We start from the raw sequence: 24,864 nt of genomic DNA, 5'->3' as shown, positions 1-24,864 counted from the left end.
GCACCGCTGACTTGCGCCCATCTCAAAGTAATGAATCACCGATGCATTCAGAATAGGGGGAACGCGATGAATAGGCGAGTGTGATCGGGATCGAATCCGCAGCGTCGGAGCCGGGGGAAGCCATGCAGCTCCAGTCTGCAGCACAATGCAAGGTGTCCGGCTTCATACTGAATGAAAGATGCACCCTGTCTTCAAAAATGGAAGTCCACCGGTACGTACGCACACAGGCTTCATGGATTCATTTTCCTGATACAAGCAACTGTTGCATCCTTAAATATATTGTTGAAATGCATTGTTTAGGTTCTCGTCAGTTTAATTTCTGCTTCATCGTTGGCTGTCTGGGATTAATAAAGCAATGCTCTATTGTAATTATGGAGGATGTGAGCTGCTTTAGGAAGTGTGGTGGAAAATGTTTTTAGTGAGATTAGTTTCATTTGCTCTAATAGGTCCCTGTGGAATGGATGGGAGATGCACAAATTGGCCTATAAAACCGGTGGCAGGCTACCAACATTTGTGCTCTGCAAATTCACTCATCAAATATTGATGGCTAGTTTATCCCATCACACAAATATTGCCCTACAGACTGTATCAAAGTTCATTTTTGTCCTCGTTTTACTGATAAAGGGTCTCAACCAAATTAAATTGCGTTTCACACTTCCAGTAAGTGTTTAAAAGTCTTTGGAGGAAAGGTGTTTCCCCATTTAGCTGCAATGAATAGGGTGTTTTTATAAACCATGCTGCCATTCCCTGTCATGTCTAATAAGTAGGCTATCACTTATGACATTCTTAAGGGGGAAACTCCATACATGCAAAAGGTTTGGTGTGAGAAGTCACTGTGTTCTTTGGGTGTGAATAGCAGCTCAGTCGAGGCAAAACAGGTCGCTGTCAACACTTACTTGTTACTTCGTTAAAAGTGAATTGCCTTGTGTATTGTATGTAAACACCAGAATGACCTGAGGCTTTCCGAAAAACCAGGTTTGTACTGTGGTGAGGTGTTGGTGGTAGTTTTCTCTGGAGAAGATTCTTTGAAATTCTTTGTTTAGCTGATGTTGATGTTTTGCATTACTGTGCTGAGTAAAACCTGTCGTGCTGGTCCTGTTTTATGAGTTGGAGCTGCTCATTCTTAAGATTTTTATTTTTGGTTAACACTTTTGCTTTGGAAACATTCACTCCACTTTAAATGCAAGCAAAAACATGTATGTTTTTAGTTTCTATGTATGTATTTTTAGATATTTATATAGTAGTAATAATAATAAAATTATATAGTAATAATAATAATGACTATTATAAACATTTTTAAATTTCTTAAAAATATAAACTTTATATACACATTACTTTTTTTCCAATTAAAGTGTTGCCACAGAAAAGTGTTCCCAACTCGTAAAAATTAGTATTTAAATATTAAATAGCATTATATTAGGAATATTGGGAATGTTAATTTTTGAGTTGGCAACACATTCAGTCCACTTTAAATGCAAACAAAACATATGTATGAGTATATATAGTTGATGTATTTTTAGATATTCATAGAGTAATATTAATACAAAAATTATAGTAATAATGATAATAACTATTATAAACATATTTTAAAATACATTTCTTAAATATATAAACTATATATGCACACATTACATAATTTATTTTTTTGCATTTAAAGTGGAGTGTTGCCAAAAAAAAAAAAAAGTGTTAACGCAACTAGCATTCCCAACTCATTAAAAAAAATAGTATTTAAATGTTAAATAACACTTTATATTTATGAGTTGGGATTGGGAATAGGGCTGCACGATAAATCGCATGCGATATTTAACGCGCATCTTATCAGTAAAGCCGGTTCTGTAATCAGCGGTAAATCTCCATCACCTGCGGGCTTTCACATTGAGCAGCATTAACTACACAGAGCCCACCTGCGTGCTTTCACATTGAGCAGCATTAACTACACAGAGCCGTTGTTCACTGACGAGCTGCGCAAAACCACGTTCATATTCGCGCGATTTTTTGCGCAGTTCGTCAGTGAACAACGGCTCTGTGTAGTTAATGCTGCTCAATGTGAAAGCACGCAGGTGATGGAGATTTACTGCTGATTACAGAACCGGCTTTCTGACAAGATGCGCGTTAAATATCGCATGCGATTTATCGTGCAGCCCTAATGGACAACAACAATCCAATATTAACACGATTAAGACAATACTCTGATTAAGAATCTACAATGTAAACAGAGATTTTTGATTACCTTAATCCGGCTAAAGTCATAATCGAAGTAAACAGAAATCGAATTAAGACATGTGGAGTATTCCTATTTTAGTCTCATTATTGAAGTGCAGTATAGACATGTACACACCTTAATCACACTATCACTGTTGTGTAGGACTTTTCACGACATTTTGCGACAGGATACACACGACAGTGGTCAACCATTTGTCGGCAAACGAAAGAGCATGACTTCAAGAAGGCACATTTTTATCCGTCGTCGTCTTGCGTATAGCATGGCAAATAATTAACTGCACTTGAAGCTTTCGTAAAATTAAAAATGAAACACCCTAAACTGTATATGGTACCGAAGACAAACTGTATGTTGATACGTGAAATTTAGGAGAGAACGTCAGATGGCGTCGTGTGGGAACTTAATGACATGCGCCATTAATCGATTTATGTACTATAACGTGTAAAACGGGAACATGAAAGGAATATTCTAAAAGCAACTCATGTAAACACCTTAATCATAATATTGTCTTATTCAGAATAAGATAAATAATTCGATTACTGATGTCCATGTAAACGTACTCAATGTCTCTTAGAGGGGAGGAAAGATCATAATTCACTGATGCTTGTGAAACAGGATGGCATATAACCTAACAACATTTCCAATTTTAAACTTATTAGAGATGATCACTATATTCTCAGCACAAATGTACCCTTTAATTTTATTTTTTTTATCAGAATCATTATCTTTAAGTCATTGGACAACATTGCTTGCTACATATAAAAATGCATGTGCCATGGATAAATAAAATGGAATAGCTGGAAAATAAGGAAGTGATTTTAATCAAATATATGATAACTCAATCTGGCACTCGAGAGTCATGAGCTGTTTGAGAGGCGGCTATGCGCGCTTTGGATGAGAGCGCATCGAAGATCGTCTCAGAGAGTGTGCGAGTGCTTTATGGGTTAAAATAGTTTGAATGTTTAAATTGACGACTTAAAATGACGTGCGAGTGACAGTTCTGTCAACTGTCTGAAACGCGTGCTAGTCTTGTATTGTAGCGTGCAGCTCGCAGAATCTGTGGGAATGTGTAGAATTACGCGCAATGTTCGTAATCCCGCAGCGAAACATGGCAACTAAACTCTAAAAATTCACAGCATTTTATTATAATAGTGAACTTCTCATTATAATGTTATGTATATGACAGTCCCAGTCATAGTTATTAATATTCTGCATTGTTGTTTGTGCTGTGCACTGAAGAGACCGTAGTAGGCCTACAATTAAGTGCTTTACTGCAGTGTAACTCAACCAAATGCATCTTATATGACATAAATAATATATACACTATATATATATATATATATATAAGGCTGCACAAGCGAACTTGACTGTGCTAGTCATGAAGATATAACTCTGTGGAAGCATTCTTTCCATATCAACATGCTGAAACATGGCATATTCTTTTACAGTCGTGTTCTCATTATAATTTTATTAAGCCTATATGACAGATTTGTTCTGCACATGTTGCCCTTAATGGTACCTTCCTTTTCAAAGTGATTCAAGCAATTCAAAACCATCGTGGCTGTATGTGTTTGAAGTGTCTCAGTAGGGGGCGGGGTAGGCCAATAGAGTACCGCGGTACGTACCATGGGTGGTGTAGCGCGGTTTTTCGGTTCGGTTTGAATATCGTTACACCTCTAATACACACACACACACATTATAATTGATTTTGATATAAATTATAATTGATTGATTTGATATAAATGAAAATCAACACTTCATATAGATTATTATTAATATTTTATTAAAATATAATATAATAATTACATTGTATTCTTTAAGTAATTTAATATACGTGATGTGTTGTTATCAGATTAAAAAATCTAATATAAATAAAAAATTACTATGACGTCCAGATAAAAATATGGAATGTCAGTTCGTTCACTAAAATGAATGCTATATATTTCTATATTTAATAAATATTTGGCACATTTTTGTATCTGCTGGTGCTGACTTTTATTTTTCAGCTTTCATATTGCTCATTTTGTGTCCGTACTCAAGGATCTGTGAATTAAAACGGTATTAGCACTCTGCTCGCATTGGTTTACGTCCTTTTTAAGTGTGTTCTTGTCCCCTTGCCAGTGGCTTAAAAGCAGACTATTCTCACAAATAGCTGCCCATGCAGAGGATGTCACCAGAGCTGTTTATACAGTGATGATGTCTCCCATTGTCCTGCAAAGCATGGCATGAATGAATCTGCACTGGCATCCACCAAAATGGGTGTTCTGCGTGACTCATGGTTTGTGAGTGGAGTGTATTTTTAAGTCAGTTTTTGCAGTTTCTGTGGAGGAGGTGAGGTGTTGGCAGCTCAGGGACTCCATCTCGACTGTGGAAGGAAGCAGTTGCTGTCATTAGCTGTAAAGGATCATAGTAAGGATGCCAAGGTGAACGGTGAACACCAGGTTGAGAGTATTAATATCCATTTAGTATTTTTGGGATAGTCTCGGGATAGACCAGTTTATTGTCTATTTAGTGCTGATCATGCGCTCAGAGCTTGTGTATAGAGCAAAACAAAAGGCAAGCGAAAGAGAAGCCTGAATGGCTCTGTTATTTTTTTCCCCTTTCTCATACAGAATCTTTTTTTCCCCCAGTATTATGTAGGAGCTACACATAAAACCCACCCATGTACACAGTGTTCCTAAGGTGATGGCTTTAATTCCTCAATCTATAAAAAGACCAAAAGGGAGCAAAAAAAAAAAAAAACCCTAACGAGGGATTGTGACTTATGAGGATGTCTCTCTCGACACTAGTGCGTGATCACTACAGAGTCTGAAATCTTTTGAATTGGCATGAAGATTGTATCACGGACCGTTCTGTGGAATACATAATGAAATATCCTCCTCAAAATGGAGGAAATGAAATGCACAGGAAAACGGATACAAGTGCTGAATCAGTTGACATGCTGCTTTATATAGTGAGTTCGACGTCCTGCCCTTCCAAACGCCTCCTAAACAGTCATACAGAAAGCGTAAGATTCAGAATTGCTCAGCTGGCCTGACTACTCCGCAATAGTGTTTACTCATTCTTCTAATTAAAGGAATCTGGTTCAGCTATAAACTAAAATTTTGTCATCATTTACTTAATTGTTGTTTTAAACCTGTATGCCCCCCCCCTCCCCCCCCCCATGGAACACAATGACAGTTTTGAAGAATATTTATGCAGTGTTTTTCCATACAGTTCACACTGCCAAAAAAATCACCATGAAAGTGGCAGATAGATGACTTTTCCAAAAACAGGTTATTCACTGAAAATCTTCTCCTCTCAAGAGATGCTCTAAAAATCAAATGCAGTTATACATAAAATACAGGTTGTCCAGAAATTAAAACCTGTACCATATTTGATCTGAATATTATTAGTGAATAATGCATTGAAAAAATATCTGTTCCTTATACAAAGCGATAATAAAGCTTCAGAAGTTGTACAGACTATTTTACCTGTGCTTTTTGGTGGCTTTATGTATACAATATTGTTCAAAATTGTGTGGACTGGTCATTAAGATTATTAAAACATTTTTTAAATGGGACATTGGATGCAAAAATCACTTTTACATTGTGTGTACTGTTTACATATAAATGTGACTTAGTACAATGATCATACAATGATAAAAATCCATTCAGTTCAATCCCCAAAAAAACCTAAACAGTCTCAATTAAAGTGAAGTGACGTGACATGTGGCCAAGTATGGTTACCCATACTCGGAATTAGTGCTCTGCATTTAACCCATCCTAAGTGCACACACACAGCAGTGAACACACACACACAGCAGTGAACACTAGGGCTGTGCGATTTCGGGGAAAATATCAAATTGCGATTTTTTTGACAGATATTGCGATTGCGATTTGATTTGCGATTTTAAATTTGCAAAGTCAAGCTTCAGCTCAATATTGCCAATAATGTGCCGCACAGTATGGGTATCATTACCCTGCTGAAAAAAACAATAGAAACTATCACAGAAATTCTTATAGTTTCCATTAAACCATTACAAAATTCCTTTTTGTTTTGGGCATTATTCCAATAGGAATTACTGTTGTTCTATTGGTTGCCATCTGCCAGATTACATCCCACCAATAGAATCCATCAAATAGACACCTTTATAACCAATAGAATTCCCATTATAACCTTGAAATCCATTACATTTTTTATTGTGTTTTGGGAGGGGTTCTATTGTTTTTTTTTTTTCAGCAGGCAAGATTATAATGGTATAACTACTTTTACAGAATTAACTTAATTACTGAATTTCACAGAAAATATTTGTTTATTTTTTATAAATAAAGAACTGCATTTCTTAAGTCAATTATTAAAGTATTACATATGTTACATAGGCTGATTTATTCATTTTAAGTATTTGGGATTTTAAGAACAAGTGGAAAATGTGCTGAATGTTTCATTTCATCCAAGTGAAATTAGCAAGCAGTTAGACTGAATTTGCATTTGTTTTAAACGCGGAGCCAGGCGCGAGTCGACACAGGTTGCGCGCGTGCGTCAAGCCTCATCCATACTGCCAGATGCGCTCTTGGAGACTTGCGGAGCTGGCGACCTGTTTCGGTGCATGTCTCATTTAAAGAGACATGCACCGAAACAGGTCGCTGTGAACAGAGCAGTTTTTGACAAGGTAAAAAGGGTGTTTTATACGACCATTGAGGAATTTTCACCAAAGTATGCTACAGACATTTCATGAAGACACTAAAGAGTCATACCAAAATGGGCATTCGATGTCCCCTTTAAAGAAATTTTACCTTTTTTCTGCCTAGGATACAATTAATTGATCAGAACTGACCGAAAAGACTTTAGATATAAATATATATTTAAAATAAATGCTGTTCTTTCAAACTTTGTTCATCAAAGAATCCAGAAAAAATGTATCACAGTTTCCACAAAAATATTAAGCAACACAGCTGTTTTCAATATTGATAATAATAAGAATGTTTATTAGCGCCAAATCAGCATATTGGAATTATTTCTGAAGAATTGTGTGACACAGAAGACTGTATGGCTGCTGAAAATTCAGCTTTGCCACCACAGGAATAAATTACATTTTAAAATGTATTAAAATTGAAAAATGTAATTTTAGGTTGTAATAATATTTCACAAAATTACTGTTTTACTGTATTTTTCATCAAATAAATGCAGCCTTGATGTGCATAGGAGAATTCTTTCAGAAACACACAGACCCCAACGTTTTGAATGGTGGTAAGTGTATGGTATATATATTATTTATATCTTGTATATGTATGTATTTTTTGGTCACATCTTGCCAGGTTCATCATGATCTCATTTTGTAAACGGTGATCAGGGATTCAGTTATTTTTCACTGTATGCTGATTTTACCTTGTGGCTGTGAGACGGTATGCATCTCACAGTGGGAGTCGGAACCTATTTCCAGCTCCCTGCAACGCCTACACCATGCCGTGGACCCTCGAGCTCCCTGTGAGCAGTCAGCTCTCAGCCTGAGCCATCTCTGTTACAGGAGTATGGTTTAAAATAGCTCCTGTCTGCTCTTTCTCACGCACCTGTGGCTAGTTGAGTAGGTGAAGCGCAGCAGAAGTGTTATTTTAGGAGTCTGTGGCTCTCTTAGGGATTTGTAGAATCGCTCAAAAGGAGACATTTAGTTTTTATGCTTTGTTGTCATTGATTATTTGGGCCATTTTCCTATTAAAGCTGAAGTCTGTCATTTTTTTCCCCAGTGTTGAAGGGATTTCTCGTATCTCAGTAAACCATGTGATGAGAATATCCTTGAACATGGCAATATTGGCTCAACCAAAGGCATAAGTTTGCGGTGGGACTGTTTAACCGACCAATGACAGATAAGGTGATTGTTCAGAAAACCTGTTGGAAAATAAAGCTGGGTATCTCTACAGATTTTATTACAATTTTGACTCTCTTGATTTTATTTGATTCAATTCCAATTTCCATTTGATTTGATTCTATTTTTTATCATTCTGATTTATTTCAGTCTGATTCAAACCTGTAACTTGCCTTTTTGGACGTACCGTCTCTGCCATATTGCCATTGTCATGTGACCTTTCAGCATCATTGCCGTCGCTTCATTGTCATTCAAAACTCCTCTCCCGTTTGATAGTAAAGTGTCCGTTGAATGTGTACTTCTGATTCTCATTGGAAGTAATAGGTCATCCAGGTACTTTTGGCCAGCTGTTTTTCAAATACTATGAATTTGGACATACTACTATTTTCATGTACTTTTTTTCACATACTGCATAGTATTGAAGTAGGCATATTTGTAAGGAGAAATTTTGTGCTAATTTCTGATTCACTAAAAAGAATCAGTTCAAAAGAGTCCTTTATTTTTGAATCTACTTGCCTAGGTCCAGTGAGTAGTTTATACCATAGAGGGTATTCAATGGGCTTTTTTTGTCACAGGGCCTGGGACTTTCTCAGTTGCCCCCCCCCCCAGGCTAAATTGTATCCCTTGTTTGTGGGCTTTTTTTCACTTGCAGCATTGTCTATGTAAGTTTAGAGGGCACATTTCCCAGCAATTCAACCTTGAAGATGTACAGCATGATGCTTTGTCCTGCAAGATCTATATCAGTTTTCCTTCATTGTGTGAAACACATTGTGGTTTTCTCTGTCAGGTTATATTGTGATACTTTGATATTAAGGTGGCAACCATGACTAAGACTTTTTCTCACTGTTTGTCTGTGTTTCATTCTTGTTTGATATTCTTTGCACAAGATCTCAACAATACCTCTGAAATCCCTTGGCCTCTGAGCAGGATTGCTGTAGATCTCTAAAACTGAGGCCAGTGGGTCCGCTTGACTTGTGAGGAGGTTTGATTCCTTGTGTTTGCTAGAGTCTCAGTGGATTTGTTATGTGGCTTAGAGATGGCAGTTTGAATTATAGTGTTAGACAATTTGAGCTGTGTAAATAAACTAAGAGTTAAAGTGTGAGCATGTCGGAGTTGGCCTTCGTGACATGCATGATTCATGTCAAACCTTCAGGGCTAGTTCATTATGTGCCAACACAAATATTAAGATCCATGTATAATTCACAAGTAACCTACCCCTACTCGTGAATTATATAGAATGTTAATGCATAATTTGAAATGGCCTAAATGCATGATTTTATTTTAAAATAAATGTTTTTAAAATTTTACCAACGTCTATTGTTGCCAGATAAATGTAAAATGTTTAATGCAATCCATAGTTTTTTTTTTTATTAAATGAATACACTAAATATATTATTTTTTCTGATCTTTAATTAGTTTGAAACATCAATACAAATTGGAGAACAATATTTAATTAGATGAATTTGTAAGTTTCTGTAAACATTTCTTAGTGCCGAAGCAAATTGAATTAGACAGTTTGGATGGAGACAGTGAAGGTTTGTAAAACTTAACGGCTGAATAAAAAACACATTAAAATGATGATATTCACAATGTTGCATAATTTATTTTGGCAGCAGCATCCTTGGCCTGTTGTCAGCATGCAGAAATCGCATCCATGTTTATATATGCAATGCCATTATCACACATGCTGCAACAAGCATCCCTTCATCTTAACTTGTGTAGTTTATTTGTGAATGAGTGTGTTACATGGCCAGAGACAATGGAGCTGTCATCGAGGACGTTACTTTGAGCTGTGTAGAAGGTTGATGATTATTTCTCCTGATGTTGTGGGCGCTGGGTTGCATAATCAGATCTTGGTTTACCATGCTCTTCCCCAGAGCATTTTGCAGGCAGCGCTTGCTCCCGCGTCTCTGCAGCCTCAGCACGAAGCTCTCTGATGTCGTATTTTTTAGCTATTGAGATGTTAAAGTGATGAGGGAATGAAAATGTTTCCTGATTGCATTGCTGCAGTGCTTTGGATGTTTTTTGTATCAGAGGGTTTTTGATCACACTTTGTCAAATTTACAGTCAAATTAATTTGTTTAAACATTAACCAAACAGTTTTTTGATTCATCTTTGATCCAAATGTCAAACACTTGACATGCAACAGAGGTTCAGTCAATTATTTGCCAATTAACATTAATATCATTATTAATGACTATTGTTCACTTAAGCTTTGAAGAAAGACAAATAATATAAGGTTTGAAAAAGATGAAATGTATTTTGTACTTGACACAATCGATAATCACACACACACACACACACCAGTAGTTTAGCTTAATATTTATGTTAAACTGCTTTATTATTTGCATCCAATTCCAGCACCAGAGCTTTTTATTTTGACAAATTCCCTAAATGGCTTATTAATCCTGTGATTTATGAGAAAATGTGAGCATAGATTGCATAGCTGTCATAATTTGGGTATGCACATTATTCCATCAAGTGAAGTTTTCCTTTCATCACAGAACTCCTTGTGCTAGTCTCCCTCTGTCCTTGGAATTTATTTGCACCTCTGGAATGAAATTGAAGGGATACATTGTGTTTGAAGGTTATTAGGTAGTTTTATTGCCAAATCAGGACAACTATAAACAGGAATGGTGGACTGACTGTAGTCGGACTGAGAGACTGAAATCTTCAGTTCTCCAGACCTGCTAAAGTGTCAGATTGAATTTACGTACAGTAGCAAGATGTGGGTGAAACGATCATTTCCAGCTATCATGAGATCAGCAAATACCTGCAGTGTGGTCCATCTCGTCCTTGTCGTCTGTTATCATGACCCTCATATTGATGCTCTTAATGCTGAAGTCTATGATCTCAGCTCCAGATGAAGCTCGAAAGTCAGGCTACTGAATAAGAGTTCTGCTTTTATTTATTTATTTTTTTTATGTGTTGTATGAGTGTGTGTGTGTGTGTGTGTCTGTGTGTGTGTGTATACAGTATCTCACAGAAGTGAGTACACCCCTCACATTTTTGTAAATATTTTATTATGTCTTTTCATGTGACAACACTGAAGAAATGACACTTTGCTACAATGTAAAGTAGTGAGTGTACAGCTTGTATAACAGTGTAAATTTGCTGTCCCCTCAAAATAACTCAACACACAGCCATTAATGTCTAAACCGCTGGCCACAAAAGTGAAAATGTCCAAATTGGGCCCAATTAGCCATTTTCTCTCCCCGGTGTCATGTGACTCATTAGTGTTACAAGGTCTCAGGTGTGAGAGAGTTATTTTTGGGGATAATTTGTTTTGATTTGTTTATTAATTGTTTAAAACATTTAATGGTTAAAAAAATGAAATGGCATTGGGGTTTCTTTGCAAGAACTGTTTGGGGATGTAAATGTTTTCTATTTGAGTCATAGATTTGTTGAAAGAATGGGGTTTTTGTTTTGGGTGTGTCATGGCTCTCTCCCCTTGGCCAGTTGTCCTGTGTAAACCATTAGCTCTCTGACTGTCTGACATCTATTACTCTGTAATATGATAGAAAGCACCGGAGAGCCCTCTCAGCCCACTCCTGCACCCCTGTTCATTAATTAAAGTGCAGGGATTGGTCTCGGCAGACAATCCTGTTAGATTAGCCCTTATCTGTCAGGCCGATGATCCCGGGATTTCATCTCAGTCCTCAGATTGATTTCAGAGAAAAGCAAAACAAAACACTGGACAGTCTGTCGATGTATATTCTGGAGTGCTTTGTCATGATTGTTTATTTTACCCGATTAACTTAATGCTGTTAGCCATGTGGCATCTGATCTCAAAGTCTTTCCATCTCCACAGAGGTGATGATCTTTTGTATGTGAATATTAAGTTGCATAATTTTTTTGTCAGAATTTATATTAGTGTAAATCAAATAGTAGGGACATCAGGGTATTGGTGCTAGTTTTACAGTGTCTCAACCAGGAAGACCAGGAATTATTTGGTGCAAAGAAACCAAGCAACTGACAAAATGCAGCTGGTCATAAACTATGACATAAAAGCTAGCTTTCATTTCTTTGTCTTGTTTTCCGTTTCGCAAACAAAGATTCATTACAACTAGAATAGATTTATTGAATGATATACGGCCAAAACATTGTCAATGTTTCTAAAGGAGGGAGATGTGCACAACCAGAAATATTTTTTCACAAGTTCGGAGCACTTTTTCCACCCTTTCTCGTTTTCTCACTCTCGCCTTTTTCCACCTGCGTTAAAAGTGTTGCTTCCATTTGATCACATGACAAAGTAAGTGTGTGTTAGCACTAGGGCTGCACGATTAATCGCATGCGATATTTAACGCGCTTTACCGCTGATTACAGAACCGGCTTTCTGACAAGATGCGCGTTAAATATCGCATGCGATTAATCGTGCAGCCCTAGTTAGCACCTTTCAGTGGCTCGCAGTGGGAAGTTGGAAGTCATTGTAAATAATTTAGTGTTATATGCAAGGAAGAGTTGCTCTATAGTGCAAAGTGAGCAGAGAGATGGGGGAAATTGATTTCCAGTGTTTACATTTGATGGGTGACTGCTTAATGAAAGCGTGACTCATAAAGGTGCACTGCATTTGAGTGTCAATGCAGGATCACATGACGGATGGTTACTTCTCTATGGTTTAAAGCTTTCTGTGATTGGAAGAAGAGTTGTCTACTGCAATTATTAACTTACAATGTCTTCTCATTGAATTTAATGCACTGATTCCCATATTTATTGCCCATTTTAAACCAGAGACAGCGGGAGGACATTGAAAATGTAAATTTTTTTTAATTACGTTATTGAATTTTGAGTTTTATTGAATGAGTGTTTTAACCATTGAAGATTATTCAAGGCAGATTTGTTTTCCACCATCCAATCATTCATATGTCTCTCTTTTCTTCCTTTTCAGTGAGCAGAGTATCTGTCAGGCACGGGCTGCTGTCATGGTATATGACGACGCCAATAAGAAGTGGGTTCCGGCTGGTGGATCTACAGGCTTTAGTCGAGTCCACATCTATCACCACACTGGCAACAACGCCTTCAGAGTAGTGGGCCGTAAAATTCAGGACCACCAGGTAAGAGAAAGGGAACTGTGGTGGCAGTGAGTTGAAAGCTATTAATTAGCATGATGGATTGACAAAGAAATTCTCTAATTAAGTTTCCATACTTGTCACAGAAAAAGAGGTCGATATTTATCCTTAGTTTTACACTCCAAAAAATAAATTCATGTCACCTGTTACCACAATTTAAATGCATGGTTGCAAATTAAAAATTTGAATTTATTGCTTTAGGAAGTTCCAAACATTATTTTGATAAGTTCTATTGAAATAATAATATTGATCATGACATTAATGTAATATTGTGTATAATCTAGACACATTTTCTGCATTAATTTATTTAAAAAAAGTTGTAGTAACTTAAATGAAATTAAACTACATTGACCATATGAGGAATGACTGTGCTAACGCTGTAGTATCTTACTTCATTGACAAGTAAAATTTACTTCATTAATTTCACATGCTTAATAATTTACATTTTTGCATGTGCTGTTAATTTGAAATGACATAGATAAGACTTTTCTTCTAGTTTTTTGGAACCGCTTAATTTGAGTAATCGCTTAAAAATTGTTTATGCTACAAATTAAGTTCTAACTCAATGTAGTGTGTTTGAACATAATTTCATTAGAAGTTGTCATAACTCAAATATTTATACAAACTGTTGCATTATTTAAAAAAAATTGTTTTTGTGGTGTATATAAATATTAATTTATTTTTTGTATTTACTCATTTATTTATAAATTAATTTATACTAAATAATTTTATTTTAAATCACTTTTAAGCATTTAGGATGCAGTATGGCACTTCTGCTGCTTTTTAGTGTAGATTGTTTTACAGTTTTAAAATGGATAGCTTAGAAATAAAAAAAATTAATTGAGCCTAAATTTTCCCTTTTAATTTTATGAACAGTAAGGTATGTGATTCTGTAATTTTATAGTGAATATTGTCACAGATAAAGGGTGTTATGACGTCTTTTAGAATCTAGTCAGATATGAGTGTCGTAAAGGCAGTCCACATCCAGTGGGTTTAACTGAGAGGCAGTCTGCTTGGCCTTGTTGGCTTCTCCTGCAGAGAGGGCTCTGGTTTCACTGCAGTGCTTTGATGACCCATGACACAGAACATGGGAGGTTTGAGTGGCTCACAGATCAGCACAGTGTGCTTTAAAGAGAATAACATCTCCTGAGAAATGCTCCTGTTCTTGTTGTGATTACAATCATCTTTCCTTTTAGTGGTTCATTGTGAGGTTTCCATGAATAGTTCACACAAAAATAAAAATTGTCATCATATACTCGGCATCAAATTGTTCTAAACCAGTATGAATTTCTTTCTTTGGTGAATTTCTTTCTTTTTTTTGTCATTTTCAGTGGGATCCTCTTTCACTTTCATTGTATGAAAAAAATAGCAAGTAAAATTGTCTCTTTCTCCTTTTGTGAAAATCACGAGTTTGATTAAATTATGGTGTTTTCATTTTTAAGCCATTTTTTTTACTTTAAGAAAAAGGCTACATGCACTGAACAATACTTCTTTCCTATTCAGGATTTGGGAATGTAGTTTTACTCAGTCGGAGTAACCTTGACCTTAGAAATTGATTTGAATTGCAGAAAAAGCCTCTTATTTTTCTAGCTGTTAAAGGGATAGTTCACCCAAAAATGAAAATTCTGTAATTAATTACTCACCCTCATGTCGTTCCAAACCCGTAAGACCTTCGTTCATCTTCGGAACACAAATTAAGATATTTTTGATGGAATCTGAGAGCTCTCTGACCCTCCCATAGACGGCAAGGGTCCTTACACGATCAACGTCCAGAAACGTAACAAGGAGATCGGTAAAATAATCCAATAATCCAGGTTCAACCATAATTTTACGAAGCTACGAGAATACTTTGTGCGCAAAAGAAAAAAAATAAAACGACTTTATTCAACAATTCGTCTCCTCCGTGTCACCCTGGTGCCATTTTGGAGAGTATTCACTGAACGGCTGCACTATACGGATATGTTGTTTTACGTTCAAATCAAAGCACAAACAACGTAGAAAACATATCCATGTGGCGCAGCTGACACAGAATAGCATACTCTGTTTGCGTTCAGTGGATACTCTCCAAAATGGCCCTAGGGTGACGCGGATGAGACGAATTGTTGAATAAAGTTGTTATTTTTTTTCTTTTGCGCACAAAAAGTATTCTCGTAGCTTCGTAATATTACGGTTGAACCCCTGATGTCACATGGATTATTTTACCGATCTCCTTGCTACGTTTCTGGACGTTGATCGTGGTAGTACCCTTGCTGTCTATGGGAGGGTCAGAGAGCTCTCAGATTCCATCAAAAATATCTTAATTTGTGTTCCGAAGATGAACGAAGGTCTTATGGGTTTGGAACGGCATGAGGGTGAGTAATTAATGGGTGAACTAACCCATTAACAGATCAAGAACCCAATCTATTTCTTGACCTGAGACTGAATATCTAGAGATTTGTGGGTCAAACAGAAATTTAGCGTTGGAAACTTGTCATCAAAACATTAAAAACTCCATTTATTTCAGAAGCAAAAATTGTGTTGTTCTTAACCAAATACACAGATCACTTTTTTGCCTACTTATGCTCTTGCTGCATCTTTCTGATGCCATATTAATAATACTGGATTAACTGTGAACTGTCTAGCTACTGCATTAAGTGGAAAGGGTAGTGTGACGAGAGGGGTGGGGCCGAGAGCCGTGGGAACGGAGCGAGGCCGGTGGAGGAAATGCTAATGCACGACACCTGCGCCACTCACCGGTCTCGAGTCCCACGGAGGAGCTCCGGAAGGTAAAAGGTGGAGTGACGACAGTGTTGGACGAGAGAGGACCAGGCCTGGATTTTATTTTGTATTTTGTGTGCGGCAGTTGTCCGCGAGGGGCTGCCGCTTTACTTTAATTTTGTGTTTGTTAATCCATTTGCTGAGATTAATTGTAACCCTGATCCCATTTGAATGCTATTAACATATCTTAAATAAAACCGCCATGTTCATATTCAGGAAACGTGGTGTGGCAGTAAAAAAATATTGCCCTGAATACTTCTAGGGTGAGGGCCTATTACCGAAAAATGGTTGTACTTTTTATTGATGCATTTAAAAATTCATGAGGTTGCTGAAACATCTACTTTAGAGATTCTGCCAAATGTGCAATCACACATGTGAGAGGTATGTGCAGCTTCAGCAACCTTTTAACCTTTCTTAATTTTTTTGTGTATTTTGTGAACTCCCGTATGTGGTGGGAGAGACTTCATTAACTGCCCCTAAACTTTAAAACCGGAACCTCCTTTTAATGTTGAAGGTTGCTTGTAATGCATTTTTGTTGCCCTTTGTGTATGCCAACAATTTGGTTTCAAAAAGTTTTTAAATTACTTGCCAAAAAAATTTGGCAAGTAATTAAATGTACTATCTCTTCACATTATGAATACATACATGAATATGAAGTCTGGTGGAATGAATAGAATAACTTTTCCATGACAGGCATATTAATGTGTGACTGATTTCTGATCAAAGGCCTTCAATATTGTAGTTTAAAAATGAAAGCAGCTGTTTAACAGCAGTTTTTTGCTTACATTGAAAATGTAGACTTCTATTGATCATGCATTTCTTTACCATGTTTTTACAAACGAGCATGCCACTGATGTGGTCAATACAGCTTAATTTGTATTTATATTCTTTAAAGTGATAGTCCTTTTTTCTATTTTTCCCCTGAGGCCCACCTATAATATGTCAAAGTTCTGTGCATCAAAAACATCTCAAAAACAACCTCTTCACAAAAACAGGCCCCTCCCACGATAGTTTGATTGACAATAGCGTTTCAGCACAGACTGGACTGGCATCTTACCTTAGACCCGCCTGAGTGAGCTGTCATCAGTCCGCCATTGTTTCACTGCCGGAGCAGATGTAGACAAGAATGACTCCTAAGCGATTGAGGTGTTCTGTTGTTGGATGTAATACTGAACATAGCAGTCATCATTTACTCCCGAAATCTGAGCCGCTGAATACGCAGTGGATTACATTTGTTTTTGAAGGGAATGCGCCCCTGATCTACCTAAATGCGTCTATGTTTGCGCGAATCATTCGTGATCCAGCTTCACCTACTGAAGAAGTGAGTATAAGGTTTTTAATGAATCTTTGCAAATCGCCTTTCCTAATAATGTGCTAATTAGCAAGTTTCAAGATGAATGCGGCTAAAGTAAACAGTCCCTCAGAGAGCAGCTCGGAAGAGAGGGGCGGGGTCAGCAGAGCTCATTAACATTTAAAGGAAAATGCTACAAAACAGCTTACTCTGAAAAGAGCTGTATTTGACAGGGTAAAAAAAGGTGTTTTTTACACTACCATTGAGAAATTTTAGCCAAACTATGTTACAGACTTTTCATTAAGACCCTAAAGAATCATATCAACCGATGACCCCTTTAAGGACATACATGTAATTTGTATTTAAGATGTAATTTGTAGGTTCATTCCCATGAGTAGTGTTCAAAGGAATAGTTCACCCAAAATTGCAATTTTGCTTAAAATTTACTCGCCCTCAGGCCACCAAAGATGTAGATTATTTTATTTCTTCATCGGAACAGATTTTGAGAAACTATTCCTTTAACATTTCTCTGTTTTAGCATCCCAAACAGCTTGGCATAGCAACAAATGTCCAACCAACGACGTGAGTTTTAGGCGGCGATATCCATTTATTCAGCCAGTGGCAGACGGAGAGTGTTTAAGAAACCTTTTTGAAAAGAGTTTTTGCTTTTCTGTTCAGAGGCATAGAAACTTTTTTAAATTTTGTGTGCTAAATTTAGAGTGTTTAACGTAGGGCTGGGCGATATAGCTAAAAAATGTATAAACTATATAATGTTTCATATTGTTCAGTATCGATAATTATTGACATTTTTTATAAACTTTTTTAAAACAGAGCAATAGAAAAAAATGCTTAAATTTAACCACTGTATTTTTAAATTAACCCAATTTATTGAGACAAACAACAAATATTTTCAAACACAATAAAAATTAAACAAATATCTAATTTCTAATGTTTTATATGCAGATTAAATAGGTCTTAATTAAACTTTTGGCTTGTCTCCCGAAGCCACAGGAGGGCGCAATGAGCAAAATAATGCAGCACATTTAAATTGTCAATGCAAGGAAATGTCTATAAAAAAATAACCTGCATGACGTCTAAATTAACTCATATAAATCAAATATAATTTCGTAAATTGTATAAACAATTATGAACAAAACAGCATCATGTATATATGCATTACATATATATGCAATGCATATATATATATAGGCTGCAATATAACAAAGAGTGAAAAATTGAAGGGGGTCTGAATACTTTCCGTACCCACTGTATATATATGCATAAGTATGCATAAGAGCCGAATCACCCATCACGCAGATTGCATTAAAAACATAAGAGACGCAGTGAAAAGGAATAAAACTCCACAAATTCGCGACGTGTTTTCTAAAAGTTTAAACTGTTTTAACTTTGCATGTCTACATCTCTTGTGTGAGACGCGAGTGCAGCAGTCATATTTGTCCGTCAAAATGCGCTGAATATGCATCTGTGTCACAGGCAGGCACAGCACTCAATTCAGCATGTGTTCGTGTTTGTGTGTGCTGTCTGCGTCACTCATAGCACGTGCATATATCGTACACTATATCGAAATTTTTCATATCGTTATCGAAGAAGTACCGTTGATAAATATCAATAATGTTTTATCGCCCAGGCCTAGTTTCACGTCACGTAATTCACTTCAGGCTGTACATTGCATATGTATTTAATTAGTGTCTGGCCTGCTTCTTTTTTTATCTGTTCATTTCCTGTGAAGAAACGAATCGTTAAAGAAACCTTTCTCTCTGCCATTGTTTAGGTGAGGACATTTTTCTACACTTTTAGTGAAGTGCAAGGTAATGTGCACTTAAAGGTAACCTTTATTCAGCACTGACCGTGGTTGTTGCGCCCTGCTGCACAAATGGCAGAAATGCTGAGGGTGTGGTGACACTGTACATGACTCATTGCTATTTTATGGTTATTCTGTGTTTCATGGAAAGCCTGTTTCTGATTCTGAGAGCACCTAGGCCTTTTTAGTCCTGCTGGTTATGTTAATAATTCATGAACGACACTATTATCACAGTGATATCTGAAGATGGAGCATATCAGATTACTTCAGGAAACTTACTGGCATTTGTTGATGAGCCATTTATGGTGGTTTAATGACTGAAATGAGTAAAGAATTGAAGAGCTGCACAAAAAATGTCAACACACCTTTTACGTTTGACCTACCAGGATAGCCTTGTCATCTATATATATAACTGACTAATGTCTTTAGATCTATACCTGCAAGTGTGCCAGTAACATGTCATTTAGTAGACACACATTTACACGAACAACACTCTATAAAAAGATGAGCCAGTAATGATTGCTTGTGATATATTCTGTGTAAGTGGTTGGAGTGGGGAAAAATGAATATATGTTTCCTGTATATATACAAATTTTAAAACATATGAAAGAAAATATTGCCTACCATATATGTCAGTTTGTACTGTATTTAGCAGAAAAAGCTACCACTTAAGGCCTGTAGGGCTAAAACAATGGAAAATTGTCCAGAAAAGTTGCTTACACAGGGCCATGCCCCAGTCTTAATTCTTGCTGCTCAATTTCATTAATGTGTTGAGAAAACTGAGAAGTTTTCTCCACTTGTAAGTTGTGACAGGATGGCTGACAGTTCACAGTTCCTTTTATAAAGCTTGCTAATTAGTTGCACTTCTCATGGTAATTACATTGACGTCAAAGGATGAGAAATTGAAATGACAGCCAGTTAACAGAGAAGCTAGAGAAAGATTCACCCTGTTGAGGACATGGTATTTGGAGAGTTTAGGGAGCCAGTCAAGTGTTTGATGTTTAAGTATCTCTCACCCATATGCGATTACCACATTAACCGAGTGGTATTATTGCTGTAACACCTGTCTGGTGCCGGGATGGCCTCAGAAACTTTTGTGCAAGTTCTGAAGGAATGCATTTACTTAGTCTAGGATCGGCTCTGGTGTTATCAGTCATCTTTTAGTAATGCAGAGGTTTCTCCTTTGTGTAGAGAGGTGGTTTAGTGAGAAATTATTACTTGAAACTTTTGAAGCCTCGAGTTTTATCAGTTTGCTCTCTTGAGGAAAAAAGTGGCTGTGCATATGGTTTTGCAAAAAATGGAATATGTTGCCCATGCTTAACATGGGTTTTATTTTCTTCAGCACAGATGAGGCTTTAAAAACATTTGTTTTAATGCTTCACATGGAAGCTGCAGCAATTTGTATGCGATGTCACATTTAGTGGTCGACCGATATATCGGCCGTGGCATTTTTTAAATATCGGCATTGGCTGATAAGTTTTCCTGTTTGGCCGATGCGTTCGAGGCGGGACTTTTATTTTGACGGCGCTTCCGCTTCGTCCACGGTGAAAGTTGATGTATTCCCTCAGCGACCAGCACAGATCAGCTCTAGGCATGACGAAGCGGATATCGTCCTCTTTTGGAAGACCAAACAAAGTAGTTTCGCTTTCACAACGAAGCACACAGCGTCTTCACGACATGGCTGCAGCGTCAACAAAACTACAGTGAGACTAAAAGTTACGCCTTCTTTCTTTGCGTGAACATTTGGGCGGCGTTATGCAAATCTTCCCACATAGTGAGGTAGATATGTGGGGGCGTGTTAGAACGAGCCGTTTTAGGTAGGTGTGGCTGACTCTGAACTTTTATAAAGAATATCTCTTTGGATTTGAGACTTTAGTCTTTGCAACTTTACAGATCTTCTTTATGCACCAAGAGCTTGTAACACTCCAAAGAGAAAGGAAAGATTGAAATCGCATCATATGACCCCTTTAAATATTAATTAAAATACATAATTATATCGGCTTTATATCGGCCACCCTGCTTTCCAAGATATCGGCATCGGTATCGGCTGTCAAAAAACCAATATCGGTCGACCACTAGTCACATTGTTCCTTTGAGACCATGTGGAGTTTTATGGACTACTCTGCTTTGTCTTGTGTGAGGATATGTAGCGCTTTACAGCCTTTTGTAAAATATATGATTTTCAAGCATTGATTTGAATATTAATATGCTGTTCTCTTCTGTCAACAGGTGGTAATAAACTGTGCCATTCCCAAGGGGCTGAAATACAACCAGGCCACACAAACGTTTCACCAGTGGCGAGATGCACGGCAGGTGTACGGCCTTAACTTTGGCAGCAAAGAGGATGCCAATGTATTTGCCAGTGCCATGATGCATGCCCTGGAGGTGCTGAACTCTCAGGATGCAGGTGAGAATGCTGTTTTCACACCAGCGTGCGAAGCTTGATGACGTGTGAATTGTGTGAACTGGGTTCTGTGTTTAAGCACTTTTACACGGCACTACAATAGTGATGCTCAGGATACTTCTGAAGAATCATATGAAGAATCATTTTGGAACTCTTTTAGGAAATTTTGCTGAATCATGTATTAAAAATGAATAATTATGTTCAACGCCGTAAATTAAAAGTGTATTAAAATTAAAAATATTAGCGTTAACTAAATAAAAGTGCCACATTTCTAGAAAGCATTAAAATGGTTAAACACATATATAAATGAAAAATAATAATTATTATTATTGTTGTTGTTGTTATTATAATAATGATTCTTGGTTGAATCATGTTCAAATAAGTAATGTATTAAAAAAATAAAAGTGCAACATTATTGTTATTATCATTATATTTGTTTAACCATTTTAATGGTTAGAATTTTTTTTCAAATAAATAATGTATTAAAGTAAATAAAATAATAATTATAATAATTATTATTATTATTATTGTTGTTGTTGTAGTAGTAGTAGTAGTAGTAGTATTTTGGTGTCATATTACTGTTAGTTCAAAATGATTAATTATCATATTATTTATCATATTACTATTCCCACCATTTGAAAAGTTCCAGGATGTGCATCAGTGATTTTGCACCACAGTAACATCAGCCCATAGCCCTGGTTAAAACACTGTAACGCACATGGCTTATTGCTTTACTGTAAAATCGCTGATGCTGCAGATTGCAAAATCTACACTTTGTGTTTTAATTCTGTGTCAGACACTATATTTAAATCTATTAAAAACAGATTAATTAGTAAATGGTCTTTCACTGGTGAGCTCTGCAAAACCTAATTGTGTTCTGTTCTCTGCCCAGTTTGTGAAGTCACATTTGGAGCCAGACTCAGCCTATTGTGCTCAATTAAGTGTAATTTAGCAAACGGGGCCTGCTCACAGGGGTTTTGTTGGCATGTATGTTGTTTATGAGAGTGAGAGTCTGGGTTACCTCTGTTTGCGCTGATTAGGTTTAGAAGGAGGTGCCTTTGCTTGTGTATATCACTCTGCATGAAATCCATTTGTCTGCAGTGGTTGTGTGTGCATGTGTGCACACACGTGTCACTTTCTGCCTTTTTCCTCTGCTGTCTGAGACTCTGGCACGGTCACAGCGGGGGGTCATTCCCCACACTGGGCAGGGCAGTTCATTGCTGAGGTTGTTTTCCCTATTAGAAACAGACGATGCTTTGTTTTGTGGACCGGACTCTGCTTGTCTCTTTGAGAGGTGGCTGATCGCTGAGTCCTGAACTGTTGCATATTGAGCTGTTCTCTCTTCTACAGTGTCACAATAGTAAGGTCATTCTGTTAACCCCACACTGTGTGTTTGAGGCAAGGAAGCTTTTGAAAGGATTGTGTGTATCCATTGCAACAAGTTGGATTCTATTCAGTTAGGCTTTCATTATAGGAAAATAGTGTTTCAGTGATGTATAGAATAAATATGAATGTCACGGTTTGATTTTTGGCTTTTAGATCCATGCTTAACCAGAGCTTGTCAGACTATGACGAAATTCTGAGTGGCGATAATTTAATTTAGTATTTATATACAACTATATATTAATATTTTGATTTAGCTTTTTTAATTTTAATTTTAGTTTGTTATATATATAAAAGTATAAATATATATATATTTGCTGTATTTTCCACAGTTCTCTTTTTGTATCTGAGAAGGAAGAAAAGGCATTTTGTGAAATAATATTTATTCAAGCACTGCAGAAATGGTGACTGTTGCCATTTTCCATGACCTTCAGTTCTTTGTCTCACTAATCTAACTATGGAAAGTTATCTAGTCACTGCTCTGGGCTCCTGTTATCACCACAGGAAGCTTCAGGCTCTGTGGCCTTATTACTGTCTATTAATTACCTGATAGCACGGCAGTTAATTATGCAAAGCAGTGTTAATTATGCATACTTTGCTGATGTGTGGATAGCCTTGCAGTCCAAGTCCTCTGTCTGTTGCAATCCAAAAAGCATTGGAATTATGTAAAATGCTGTTTACTGTGAAATTGTCATTTTAGTCTCAGACCCCACAGACAGAAGCTGTGGGGAACATGGAGAAATGTCTGCTCTTCTCCTGATGCCTTGGGGGACAGAGAGGAGTCTTCAACGAAGGAGTTTCGCCTTCGGGATTTTAATTTCTCCCTCCTCTCATGTGCCTCGCAGCTTTCTTCTCACATCTTTCGTCCACTTTCTCCTTTATTAGAGACTAGGTTTACATTTAGTTACTTTGTGCCAGCGTTGGGGACACTAGCTATTCATAATTTAAGGTAGTTCAACTACAGTCAAGCTGCACTTAACAAAAAAAAGTAGTTATATATATTCTGTATTAGCTTGTAGTGTAACTAACTACATTTATGTAAGATATATATTTCTGTAATTTCTGTATTTCTTTTCTGTAAAATTGTGAAATATTATATATTATTACAATAATAAATTTGTTTGTTTTATCTTTAATATTTTTTAGAATTTTAGCTGAATTTAAGCAATATTTTTTGTGGAAACCATGATACATTTTGTCAGGATTATTTGATGAATATAAAGTTCAAAAGAACAGCATTTATTTGAAATAAAAATAAATCTTATTTCAACATTGTACATTTTTATGCATGTAATTAGTATTAAGTATATTTGAGTTGAATTACTGAAATAAATGAACTTTTCCACGACATTCTAATTTATTGAGATGCACCTGTAAATATCCCAAGAAATGGCATATATATTTATTAGACAATTTATACCATAAATATGATATATATGGGATCCGCTGAGCTACTGTGTAATGTAACAAATAGTTACGTTAGTAGCGTCTCTCACTGACGCTGGTGTGTGCACTACGTTATCTCTGCTAAATTTGCTAATGCCTGTAGGTACCTGGCATGGAGACAGTTATTTTGGGGAGTGTGTTAAACTGCACTAACCAGCCAGCAGTAGGATCCCATGTGACTGAGCCAAAGCAGGAAAGTGTAATTGGCTCTCCCTTAATTCACATTGTCAATATTAAAGGGATAGTTCACCCAAAAAAGAAAATTTGATGTTTATCTGCTTACCCCCGGGCATCCAAGATGTAGGTGACTTTGTTTCTTGAGTAGAACACAAACGAAGATTTTTAACTCAAACCATTGCAGTCTTTCAGTCCTATAATGGCAGTCAATGGGTCCCATGGCTTTGAGAGTCAAAAAACATACACAGACAAAACCAAATTAAACCCTACGGCTGGTGACGATACATTGAGGTCTTAAGACACGAAATGATCGGTCTGTGCAAGAAACTGAACAGTATTTATATAATTTTTTACCTCTGATCCACCACAATGTCCAACTGTCCTGAGCGTGTTCACAGCATCCGGCGCATGATGTCAAATAAATACGGTTGGGCAAAAAATTCCACGTTGGT

At 36.7% G+C, this 24,864-nt stretch overlaps 1 protein-coding gene across 1 annotated transcript in view; it reads left to right on the top strand.

The window, feature by feature from the left end:
- Positions 1-24,864, top strand: part of enah (ENAH actin regulator) — a 101,914-nt gene that overhangs the window by 29,673 nt on the left and 47,377 nt on the right. Inside the window, exons 2-4 of the mRNA XM_016488278.1 lie at positions 52-211; positions 12,952-13,117; positions 21,232-21,409. Of these exons, the coding sequence (XP_016343764.1) occupies positions 123-211; positions 12,952-13,117; positions 21,232-21,409 (433 nt within the window). The 5' untranslated portion in view covers positions 52-122. The remainder of the gene's footprint in view (positions 1-51; positions 212-12,951; positions 13,118-21,231; positions 21,410-24,864) is intronic.

This window comes from Sinocyclocheilus anshuiensis, unplaced genomic scaffold, assembly GCF_001515605.1.
Source record: "Sinocyclocheilus anshuiensis isolate Anshui unplaced genomic scaffold, SAMN03320099.WGS_v1.1 scaffold1733, whole genome shotgun sequence".
NCBI classification, from domain to species: Eukaryota; Metazoa; Chordata; class Actinopteri; order Cypriniformes; family Cyprinidae; genus Sinocyclocheilus; species Sinocyclocheilus anshuiensis.
The sequence above is the reverse complement of the archived record's forward strand: the minus strand, read 5'-3'. Positions and strand labels throughout refer to the sequence as shown.